Genomic DNA, 12,683 nt, shown 5'->3' with positions numbered 1-12,683 from the left:
GAAAAAGAGTCAGCTACACTATGATAAAGGAAACCTCTCACATATTCAAACTCTGATACTAAATATAAACATAAGTATGTAATTCTACAAGATACAAACATTAATCTGAGAAATTGCTAGCTGTCTTTAAAAAAGTCGTTATAACTATAACTAAATTAATACATGCTATCAATAAAATCCTCATACGTGCTAATATTATCATCAAATAATATAATTTAATATTGCTATTGACAGTTTTCATTAATGCAAAAAAATCAGCTTTCCACATTACAAAACGTAAATCATAACATCATTCTTAGGCTTAAATCAAAGAACTGAAAAAAGTATATCTTCAATTCCTAAAAATCATGGTGGATAAGCAAAAGCAAAAAAGTTCCTTTTTTTATATTTTATTCATCATAATAAAAAGACTAAATTTTTCTGAAAAAAATTAAGTTCTTCCAATTCCATATAAAAATCTCTCTAAAAAAATAAAAACTAAAAATGCTCATTTTGAAGCACATTATTTTAGTAAAGCATTGTATGTTTACGATATTTTCTTACTTTAACCGCACCCCGTCCCCATTATGGCGATTAAGAGTGGCTGGCTGGATTTGAATTCCTGTCCTAGTAGTATTAACCTTTTTTTCAAATTAATTTCTCTGTACCTTGTTTCTCATTGGTAAATGGAGGGAAATAACAGTACTTCCTCATAAAGTCAGTGTGCAGAGTAAAAGAAACAAAGTATAGAAAGTATTTTGAATTGTCCTAGAACCCAATACATGTTTACCACTATTATTACCTGAAAACAGTTCATTGTAGAGGCAATAGAGTGTGTTTAGGAGCAGGTGCTTTACAGTTAGAAAAACAGGTTAATGTCCCAGCTCCACTGCTTGCTTACTCAAGTCTCTGGGCAAGTTCATAAACCTCTTTAAACTTGTTTTCTCATCTTAAAACGTTATCAATACCAATTTAACTGAGACAATAAATGTAAGGCCTTCATCACAGTATCCTCACCATCTTTAATATTATTTTAGTAATATTTGATAACATTTCCTGAAATAATTGGCAATAACTCTGAGATATCAAAACTAAAGCTAGATATTACCAATCTAGGGTACAATGTATTGTACCATAAGAGAAACACATAAAAAGGAAAAAAAATCTCTGAAAGAGAGAAGAAAACTATTATTCACCAAATGTCTACTAGGAATCATATGTTATCTCATTTTAATCCTCAAACAAATCTTTTTACAGAGAAGAAAACAGAGCTTTAAACAAGGTATGTTGTTCATATTAGGTCACAAAGCTAGCAGATGACAACCAAGATTCAAACTCTTACCTGTCTGACTCTAAAACAAACTCTTAAATACACTCCACTCCACTGTCTTTCTGCCTTCTCTGCAACACTCCTGTGCTAGATCAGCTAAAATTGTCTAGTTACAATTCGCAGACTTGAGGTGTCTTAGAAGAAACTCCAATAAAGGGAGCATTACGTCAACAAATATTTTACTGGGTGCCAACTACATGATAATTCTGTGTGATGTTATGTTATGCAGAAGATGGCATTATGTTATACCAAATTTCTATGCCCTAAAGGCTTTTTTGCCTCCTTCTGGTTGAGTATGAAAAAATACCAGTTCCCGAAGTTGCTGCTCTGATAAATGAGATTATCTGTTTATTTCAGTTCTCTATAATCTCAAAATAATTCCACTCTTATCAACGAAACAATCGACTGTGTCTGGATTTAAAATTCCTGCCAATAGCTTTTGACACAGAAAATTTCAATTAATTGTCTAATTTCGGGATACTCCCTGTGACCGAGCTGGGCAGTTGGTCAAAGATAAAAAAAACTGTAAGAAAAGGAGACTGACTCACACACAAACACATATGAGCCATCCTGTTATTTAATGACACTGAAGAAGAGAAGTATGGGGATAGACTTCCTCCTTTCCTTTTTCAACAAATAGTACTAAAATCATAAATGTAACCAAGAATAATTAAAAAGCATTACTTCCTTTGATTTTTTTTTTTGGAGAAAGTGTCTTCTACTCTTATAACGAGCAATAAGAGGGAGAGAAAAAAATTAAGATTTCAAAAGGCATAGGTAACTGTCAGGTTAATTAAGACTCAAGCCTATTGTTTATAAGAAATAAAAAAACATTTTAACATCTCCTTATTAACTTAACAATCCAAATGTGATTACTGGAAAGTGGAAAGCCAACTGGGCCATGAGTCAACACTGGGTTTTAGATTCAGTTCTATCACTTACTAACTAGAAAATTTCAAGCATGTCACTTCAAAATTCCTTTATTTCTCATTTTACAGATGAAGCAAGTTTACCTTAGCATTTATAGATTAAAACTTTTGTTTCAGCTATTTATGAGCAACTCCAAAGGTTTGGAATCCAAATTTTGTGATTAACCTATACATGAGTCTGGATTGAATACTGCTGGGCTGCGGGCAGGAACATGTCTCTTAGCTGAGTGATCTACCTCAGCAATCAGAAAACTTTCTAAAAAGAGCCAGAGAGCAATCTCTGTGGGCCATATGGTCTGTCTCAACGGCTCTGCTCTGCTGCTGTAGTACAAAAGCTGCCACGGACAATACATCTGAATGAGCAGAGCGGTGTTCTCGTAAAACTTTATTTCTGGACACCGAATCTGAAATTTCACGATTTTCACCATTTATGGGCTTTTTTTCAACCATTTAAAATATAAAAACCATTCTTAGCTCACAGGTGGTACAAAAATAGGCCATGGGACTGATTTTTGACAAAGGTGCAAAAGTAATTCAATGGAAGAAGAACAGCCTTTCCAACAAAAGGTGCTGGAGCTATCCACAGGCAAAAGGAAGAACCTCGACCTGAACCTCACACCTTATACAAAATTAGCTCAAATGGATCATAGATTCAAATGTAAAAGTTAAAATGAGAAAACTTTTTTTTTTTGAAGAGGGACAAGAAAATCTTTGGGATCTAGATCTTCAGACTTTAGCCATGACACTAAAAGCATGATTCATAAAAAGAAAAAAAAATCAATAAACTTCAACAAAATTTAAAACTTTTGCTCTGTGAAAGACTCTGCTAACGGGATGGAAGGACAAGCAACAGACTGGGAGAAAATATCTGTGAACCAAATATATGACAAAGGACTCATATCTGTAATATATGAAGAATTCTCTAAACTTTTACTCAGTAAAAAAATACTACTCAGTGATGAAAAGTAATGAGCTACTGATACATAAGATAACTTGCAAGGATCTCAAGGACATCATGCTGAGTGGAAAAAAAAATCTCAGATGGCATACTTCCCTATTATTCCATATATTATATATATTATATGTATTATATATATATACACACCATTCTCGAAATGACGAAATTAGAGTTGGAGAACAGATTAGTGGCTGCTACAGGTTAGGGAAGGTGGGAAGACATAAGAGATGCCTAAGACTATGAATAGATTATGTTATCTTGATTACAGCGGTGGTTAAACTAATCTAAAAGTACATACACACTACTGTACCAATGTCAGTTTCCTGGTGTTGATACTACACAAGTTATGTAAGATGTGTAACCACTTGGGGAAACTAGTGAAGAGCAACAATCCCTCTGTTCTACTTTTGCAATTTCCTGTGAATAATTATCTCAAAATAAAAAGTTGAAGTAGTTTCTGAAAATCTGATATGGGAAGGGAAAACAAAGCTCTGCAAATTACAAGGGTGCAGCCGCCCTCCTTATTAATCTTAAGAGTTGTTTCAAGTACTAAGCGTGATAAAATAACAAAAGGCAGTTGTAATAGTGCCTAATATCAGCCACACTGTTTTAAGTGCTTCCCACGTATTGCCCCATTTAAACCACACAACAACCTTATAATAGAAATACCACAACTCATTCAACAAACAGGAAAAGTGAAGCTGAGAGAGGGAGGTTAAAGTAATTTGCCCACCATCACACAGTTAAGTGGGAGAGCTACAATTTAAACTCGGATTGACTCCAGAGGCATGTCTTCTGCATCGTATCACTGTAACAAGTATAAAGATGCTCAGCGGGGGGGCGGGATGTATCCAAAGTGTGTGCAAAAGCCTAGATTAAACAAGTCTGAACCAAGTTATTTTCTGTAGGGTTCTCAGAACTTCTAAAATGCCAGGGTGTGTCACATATCTAGAAGGCTTTTACATTTTACAGTTTTTCCCCAGCATATCTGGCCTGGGAGTCTTCTTCCCACCAGAATATATAATGGATTCGACAGTCTCTCATTCAAAAGTTAAAATGTTTAGACTTATTGTGCTGATCATTTTGCAATATATACAAATAGTGAATCGTTATGTTGTACACCTGAAACTAATGTTTATATTGTTGAGATATGTTAATTATATCTCAATTTTAAAAAAGTTTAAATGATCTTAATCCGCTTCTCTTCTTCACATACTGGCAAATTACAAATGTTTCGAGCTGTGCTCTTCAACATGGTAACCACTAGCCAAGAAGAACTATTTAAGTATAAATTAATTAGATTTAAGTAAAATAGAAAATTCAGTCCCTCAAGTCACATTAGCCACATTTCAAGTCTTCAAGATTTGTTTTAAGGGACACACGTGACTAATGGCCACCACACTGCACAGCACAGATATAGGACATTTCTGTCACTGGAGAAAGTTCTGCTGAACAGCATTGTGTTAAATGTTTGGTTTTTAAAGAACACAGGACCTGTGCAATCTTCAGAGAAGCACATTGTAAATTATTATTAGGCATGTAGCTGCCACCGTGACATGTAATTGCCAATATCCCTACATAAAATGGGGACTAGGTCAGAATTTCCTGATGGAGCTGGCTACTGGCAATCTGATGCCAAGGAAAAGGGTAAGCAAAGAAGTAGGAAAAATAAATAGAAAAAAGAGAAAGCAACATCATGGGGGGGGGACTTGAACTTGAACTTGTCTGGGTTCTACTCTCTATTACGTCAAAGAGTCATTATTTTTTTTAATATTTGTACTTGGTACTAATTTGGGGCCTCAGTTTCCACTTTCACTACACGAATCTGAATTGGACAATCTCTAAGATTCCCTGTAGCTCTGTGCAGTTAACAAACACACGCATGCACACACACACAAAATGAGGTGAGAAATAAAGGTAATACTAAAACAGAGCAAGATAATTGTATATTGACATTGGAAACTGGCACTCCTGTCAGTTTGACACAAGTCCTACCAAAGGAAGAAAGATTTAATTCAATAAATACTTACTGAGCAATTATCTGCAATAAATTGTACTATTTGAAAGTAGCACACAAAAAAAAATATTTGATTAGCCCTAAGTCAAGACCAAATATGTGAAGGAATCCAATACTCACAAAACTTTATAAACTGAAATACTGGTTCATTAACATGTAATAACCTAACCGGCCCAGTACTAAGAAAAACAGAGGAGACACAATATTCAGGAGATAGAACATGATATAAAATCTTATACAAAGTACAAACACATGGCATAATCAGAATTCATAACCCCTCCAGCTTCTACAGAGACTATAAATAATGCTACAGGTACTTGGAAGACACCAATCTGGGCCTACCTAATTTCTCTAAACCCCTGCTTAATTAGGTAGTCCTATATTTTCTGGATTAAATATTCTTGACTTTGGCGAGGATTACTGGAATTAAACAAACTCCCAATTTGTTGTGCCAGACAAAATAAAATGCAACTGGAATTCCTGCTTCTATCATCTGCTACTGCACACGTCCCACTCCTCAGGGGCACGATTGGTCCCAGTTCCCAGGATCAAAGGGAAGACACAACTTTCCCCATCCCTTTTCTGAGAATTAAGATCTAACGTGAAAATTAAAAATGAGTTTTACCTCCAGACAAAAAAGAAACGAAGATAAACTGCGTTTGATAATTTACTTTGCAGAAACTAAGGCAACCAGTGAGGCTAGCAACCTTTCTAAAAATTCAAACTCGTTAAAGCCCCAAAACATGCCCGTGAAGATTCTGGAGGGAAGGAGAGTGAATATTTAAGCTTTCCATCAAGGAAAACAAGAAAAAAGCATTTTAGCGACAAGCCTTTACTCCAGAAGGGCAGTTTTTAATACCCCACCTACTAATCCCACATCAAGGACCCGCAAGGCGCGGAAACCCTGCTGATTTTGAAAATGTCGGAAAAACCTTGGAGAGTGGGGCTGGGGGGCTAGTAAGAGGGTTAGTTAGTAACTGACAGCTCGGCCTGGAAGCCTGAAGCCTCAAGTAGGTCAGACTGTGTCAACGGTTTGAAATGTAGAGTCCACCCCAGTGGGCTTAGGAGAGTAGGGCAGCAGGAGGTGAGCAGGGCTTTGGCGTCTTTCAGTGCTAAAGGGGCGGGATATCCGTACTAAGACCTAGAGCCCCGGCTCGGCCAGTTCGCCCGCTCTCACCTCTTTTGGGGGCCTTCATCAGAGGCACCCCTCCAGTCCTCTCGCCGTTTTCCTGCTTGTCCTTGTGCTTGAGATCGCCCGGAACGCAGGCGCCGGGGTCGCCATCGGAGCCGCGGTGGTGATGGTGCTTGTGCCGCTCCTTGTGGCCCTTATGCTTGGGCCCGGCCGCGCTCACCGTCAGGGGCGAGAAGGTGAAGAGGGCCGAGGTGCCTGGGGCCGGGAGCGGGGCAGCGACGGGCGGCCCGGCGGGTGCCAGCGAAGGTGGCGGCGGAGGCGGCAGGAGCAGAGGCTCCACAGGGCCTGGGATGGTCGGGGCTGCAATCGTCGGCGGCAGCGGCCCGGGATGTTGGCGGCTGCGACGCCGCCGGTGAGGGGGAGCGAGAGGGGGGTCCTGGCTCGGCCGCCCCCGCTTCTCCTGAGCTCCCCCACTGCTCGCTCGGCGCTGCCGCTTCACTCCCCGCGGCGAGACCCCAGCGTGGGGTTTCTCCTTGCCCTCTTTGTCCGGCTCCTCCTGCGCCGCCACCGCCCGTACTACGCGCACCGCTCCGACCTGCGCAGCCATTTCACCCACAAACACACATTTAAATGGCCCGACCGCCCCCCCGTCCGCGCATCGCGCAAGCGCCGTCCGCGCACGGCCCGCTGGGCATTGGAGTCTCTCCCCGGCCCTCCGCGGCTCGGCGGAGCGGGGTCCGGGGCCGAGCATGCCGGAAGCGGCCGTTCCCAGCGCCTCTCCGCAGGCCTCGCCGCCCGGCCTCTATTGTAAAGCGCCCCCGGCCACGCGAGGCCTCATGGGAGCGGTAGTTCCGCCGCGTCCCCCGCCGCCTGCCTGGCTCCCGGAGTGGAGCGGCCGAGAGCGAGCGTGCGCCGAGTCACGCTCCGGGCTGCGACGCAACCGCCGCTGGGCGGAGAGTTGCCGCCAACCGCCTTAACGGCCGAAACAATGTTAATGGCCTTCCGAGTCTGGCGGCGCGTTCCCATTATCATCTTCCTGTTCCCCTTCGTCATTTTATGCGGAGTTGGTGGTCTCCATAGTTACTTTTAAATTTCACTTTTCCTCTCCTAACCTTTGTGAGGTAAAAGAATCTCCGGCCTTTTTACCCTTGAACAAGCGATGAGATGAAGAGGAAAGGGGAACCCAGTAACATGTAAAATGAGAGTGATTTTGCATAAAAATCTAGTGGGGCTGCAGTCCAGAAGTGTTTTGAACCTTCCCGTGGGCATTGCCATGGTTACAACTACAGGCGTAGCAGGGCAGGTGCAAGAACTGCCTGGGAGCCGGGGGAGCGCCGCCCCGTCTCGCCATCCACCCACTGCCCCTCTAACGCCTGGAAGGGGGTAACGTCAGTCTTTTATTTTGAACACGTCCCTACAGTTAGAAAAAAAAAACACATACACACACAAAAAACCCCTAGATGGAAAACCGTGTTTTAAACTTTTTTAAAAGCTATTTTAAACTAAGTATAAGGTTGCATAAACTTGAGAAGTGTGTCTACCAGAGAGCACTCCTCAAATCGTCACTGTTCAAAGTTTCTGCTCAGATATTCATTGACAATTTCATCGTCACTTCAAATTTTACCTGATTTTTTTTTTAAAGTATATTTGGTCCTTGTTAGAGATATTTGGAAATAATTGATTATGATGTACTCAGATAAAATTTCTGGTTTGATACCACTAGTGCCTGGAGAAGTATTCAGCTAAATGAACACTAAAGTTAGTTTTTTAAAAAAAAAACTTTATTGGGCATTTATTGCGTACATTGCACTACAGTAAACAATATTTCATCCAATTTGCATCTTCATTTGGCTTCCTAATGAAAATTACTGAGAACAAATGCTGTTTAAGTACTTCATACTTCTAAAAGTTATAAACTTTTAGGAGAACTTGGAGGCATCCTTTGTAATAATTACCCACTAATTTGTTACATAAAATTAGATTTGAAAGATCAGATAGTCTTAAAATATGGTAGATCCTTATTCGTGTAGAACAAAGTTTTAAGCTAGTGGTACCTCTGATTGGTGGGGTATAAGTTGCACGTGTTTATATAGAAACTTTGAAGTGAAGAAAATGATACCAAAAGATAGCTATTATTATTCTAGATTTGGTAATTGAATGACTTTAACACTTATTAGGAATGTAATCAAACATCTTGTTAGTTATATACAAATAAAAAAATGATTACAGTAATTATTTACATATTATAGTCTCTTAAATATAACTACTTTATAGCTTTCCACAACATTTCGGAATATATGCAAGGTATACTCCACTTAGGCAAAAATAACTCCCAGGGAATAATCATTTTCACAAGCAGTGATTTTGTACTGCAACCACTAAATAAGATTTTTTAAAACACTTTTTATAGTTAATCCTGGCAATGTAGACTTTTAATTGAGAGCCAATTCTTACTAATCTTTTAAAGTTTATATTTATGTAGAAAAGCAAAGTCAAATAAAAATAACTCCTCAAAATAGAAAATTAGTCCATTCTAAAATTTTTCATACAGCATTTTCTACATAAGGTCAAATGACAAACTCTTTTTTGCAGTTTCCAATCCACTGTAAATGAGATTAAATTTAAAACTTCTGGCACTTATTTGCATATTGCTTTTTTTTTTGAAAGATATTGTAGCTTTTATTGTTGATTTTGTTTGTTACGAAAAAAATATTGCTTTTCTTTTAGAAGCTATTAACACATTACCACATCTTCATTGTTGATACCATGAATATAGAGCACATATCTTAGCTAGCGGTAGGTATTCTAGTCATTTCATTTGCAGATGCGTTTGCAGCTTATAGTCCAAAGTTGTGTTAAATATTCCAAGTTGCTGGTGGCTTCCTTGGTCCTTTGGGTTTTGAAAAACGATTTGCAAAACCTAGGAACAAAAACAAAATTGAGGGTGAAAAAGGGGAAGGGGTTTAGAAGTACAAATTGCCAGTTATTAAAAAAATCATGGGGATGTAAAGTACAGCATTGGGAATATAGTCAATAATATTGTAATAATTATGTATGGAGCCAGATGGGTACTAGACTTATCAGGGTGATGACTTCATAAGTTATGTAAATATCTAATTATTATATCGTATACCTGAAACCAACATAATATTGTATGTCAACTGTAATGGAACAATTTTAAAAGTTTTTTAAATTGAATGAAAAAAAGATTTTTTATATAGAAATGATACTTGAATATTAGAGTGTACTGTAATATATGCAAATACGTGGATTTTCCCCCAAAGGTTAGGCGAGTATCTTTGATCAATTTAGTAACAGATTGTAAAGATATTATAGTAATTAATGCTTAAATGACAACAGTAGAATACTAACATTTTAAATTTGTAGCACACTTAAAAATTTAATAATGGTAATAATTATATAAAGAACCCTAGTTATAATAGCCTTTGATAATTGAGCTTATAATATCCTTTCTCAACTTTTTTGAGATACTATTGACATATAACATATATAAGTTTAAGGTTACAACATAATGATCTGATACACTTACACATATAATTGTGAAATGATTACCACATTAATGTTATTTAACACCTCCATTCCCTTAATTGTGATTACATTTAAGATTTACTCTCTTAGCAACTTCCAAGTATATAATAAAGTACTGTTAATTATTATAGTTGCCATGCTGTATATTAGATGCCCAGAACTTGCTCATCTTATAACTGAGAGTTTATACCCTTTGCCAACATTTCCCCTTTTCTCCCACCGCCACCCATGGCAACAACCAGTCTAATCTGTATTTCTATGAGTTCAGCTTTTCTAGATTCCACATATAAGAACACACAGTATTTGCCTTTCTCTATCTTACTTATTTCACTTAGTATAATACCCTCAAGGTCCATCCATGTTGTCACAAAAGACAAGATTCCTTCTTTTTTATGGCTGAATAATATTTACATATATAACTTTTCTTTATCCATTTTCTTTATCCATTCATCTGTCAATGGACACTTAGGTTGTTTCTCTGTCTTGGCTATTGCAAATAATGCTGCAATGAACGTGAGGTGCAGTTATCTCTTCTGAGATAATGATTTCATTTCTTTCGGATATATACCCAAAAGTGGGATTGCTGGATCATACGGTAATTCTATTTTTAATTTTTTGAGGAACTTCTATACAGTTTTCTATAATGGCTGCACAACTTTACATCTCCACCAACAGTGCACAAGGGTTCTCCTTTCTCCACAGCTTCTCTAACACTTGGCTTTTGTTTTTTGACAATGGCCATTATAACAGGTGTGAGGTGATAACTCGCTGTGAATTCTATTTGCATTTCAGAATTGGCAAATTTCGATTTCAGAAAAATAAGCACTTTTGAAGTAATAGTACTTTATAAAATTATTGTATTAAATCTAGTTATATTTCTGCTTCAACCCAGAAAGTCCTCAATTTACTAAGAGATTATGTTTGAAAAGCTTAGAAAAAAAATAAAGTAATAAACAATCCTGAAAAACTAAGTATGTAGTTAATCATTTACGTCTCTCCTTCAAACACTCCTCCCCCACCTGGCCCAAAGAAAAAGGATGAGGAAATTTTGCGCAACCAATGAAGGCTATTTCTGGGTACTTTCAAAATATGTGAAGGTTGATGACATTGGTTCTTTATCACTTCAGCAATATAGGACTTCCCCTTTCTTTGATGGAGGTATATTTTCCAGGTACTCCTACACTTAGAAACTTTAGGAGTTCAAATTGAGCAATAAAAGATTTGAAATAACAAAAGGAAAACAGAGAAAGGAAAACTCGAAGATAATCCTATACCTTTAATTTCATCATCTTACAATATTGTATTACATACTTTGCAGAATTGATGAAAGCATCAGATAAGGTATTTGTTAAAGCATCCAGCACAATGCCTGGCACATAGTAGTAACTAACTCAAGTGTTGCTTACGTCTGAACCCCCCAAAAAACTATACCAGAACTGGAAGAAAAGGAGGAAAAGAAGATAAAAACAAACTCACTAAAATTTATTAAAAGTGATGGTAAAAAAAAAAAAAAAAATGGGGGAGGGGCATACAACCTAGTTCAGGCACATTTTATTCCTCTGAGTGGTAAAAAAAGAAAAAATATTTTAGGTTAAACAGTTTCCCACAATAGTCACAAAATCACCCATTCAGTCCAGATAGCCTGATTGGAACCCAGCCAGACTGAGAATAGAACATAATACGCAAGGACTAAGTATCTGCAATTTGAGGAATACGTACAGTCAGTCTTTTTCACTCATCAAATCTCAATAGTTTAGAACAGTAGTGAGCTACCTTTTTTTGCATATAGGCTAATTCAAGAAAAATTTAAATGTTTATAAGCCACTAATTTTTTTTCATTCAGATTTAAATACTTTTTTGATTAAAATCTCCTTACAATTTATGTTGCTTCCTCTATAAGAGAGAGCCAATGAAAAAGTGGTGCTTTTAAGTAGGTAAAATGTTTAACTTTGAGAAGAAATAACATGGAGGCGGCTCATATTTTATCCTCAGAATAGATCACAGACTGTTCTAAAGTTAGGTGGGCCATGAGTTACTCAAGTAATATCATTGATTGAGAGAAAAGAAGGAAGCAGGGGACATTTGTGCTCAAGGCAAAATTCGCTGTTTTCATAGGTTATAAAATATTCTATATAAGTATTTTTAACTAAATGATTTCATAAAAATAACTTACGTTTTCTAGTTATAACTTTTTTCCTAACTATATATTAGGAAATTATAAATTATATAACATTTTAAACCTTATGTTAATGTAATCCAAATAAAATCGTACAGCCCAAGGAACAGATCCAGAGAGTCTAAATACTTTGCCAAGGTGAGATAGGGATCATAATCCAGGCATGGCAGAGACTGCTACCCGTCTACCCAAATCTTTCCTTGCTTCTTCAGGAATAGAATTGTCTAAGTGCAATTGTCTGCCCAGTGTTGTTACATTTCACAGTCTCGCTTGCGACTAGACGTAGCACATGTCTAAGTTTTGGTCAAGAGAATGTGAGCTGACCTAACGTTGCTCCAGGCCCGTGCCTAGGACCAGAAGAGGAGGCTATACCTCTTCCATGTGTTCCTCGCCTGCAATCTGGATATGGTGGCAAGCCAGTTTTGACCATGCAGATAAGGACACCACCACAGACACACAGTAGTTCTCAGGGTGGGGTACCCCAAACGCTTTCAGGAGTCTGCTTTTTAGTGAATAATTTTTAGTCATAATGTCTTACATTAATTGCTATACTTATTACAAAAAATTATAGTATACATGATACCACTTTAAATAGTATCATGAATTTATGGCA

General features: G+C 37.7%; 2 protein-coding genes across 2 annotated transcripts in view; both read right to left on the bottom strand.

Annotated features, from left to right (window-relative positions):
- RSBN1 (round spermatid basic protein 1) overlaps positions 1-7,133 on the bottom strand; it is a 39,533-nt gene extending 32,400 nt beyond the window's left edge. Inside the window, exon 1 of the mRNA XM_023534947.1 lies at positions 6,391-7,133. Coding sequence (XP_023390715.1) covers positions 6,391-7,096 — 706 coding nt within the window. The 5' untranslated portion in view covers positions 7,097-7,133. The remainder of the gene's footprint in view (positions 1-6,390) is intronic.
- Positions 7,134-8,518: 1,385 nt separating this feature from the next.
- The window catches only part of PTPN22 (protein tyrosine phosphatase, non-receptor type 22), a 54,010-nt gene continuing 49,845 nt past the window's right edge, over positions 8,519-12,683 (bottom strand). The window contains exon 23 of the mRNA XM_011366953.2: positions 8,519-9,265. Coding sequence (XP_011365255.1) covers positions 9,201-9,265 — 65 coding nt within the window. The 3' untranslated portion in view covers positions 8,519-9,200. The remainder of the gene's footprint in view (positions 9,266-12,683) is intronic.

The sequence above is a fragment of the Pteropus vampyrus genome, unplaced genomic scaffold (assembly GCF_000151845.1).
Source record: "Pteropus vampyrus isolate Shadow unplaced genomic scaffold, Pvam_2.0 Scaffold6, whole genome shotgun sequence".
Classification (NCBI taxonomy): Eukaryota; Metazoa; Chordata; class Mammalia; order Chiroptera; family Pteropodidae; genus Pteropus; species Pteropus vampyrus.
Note: the sequence above shows the minus strand (reverse complement) of the source record. Positions and strands in the feature narration are given on the sequence as shown.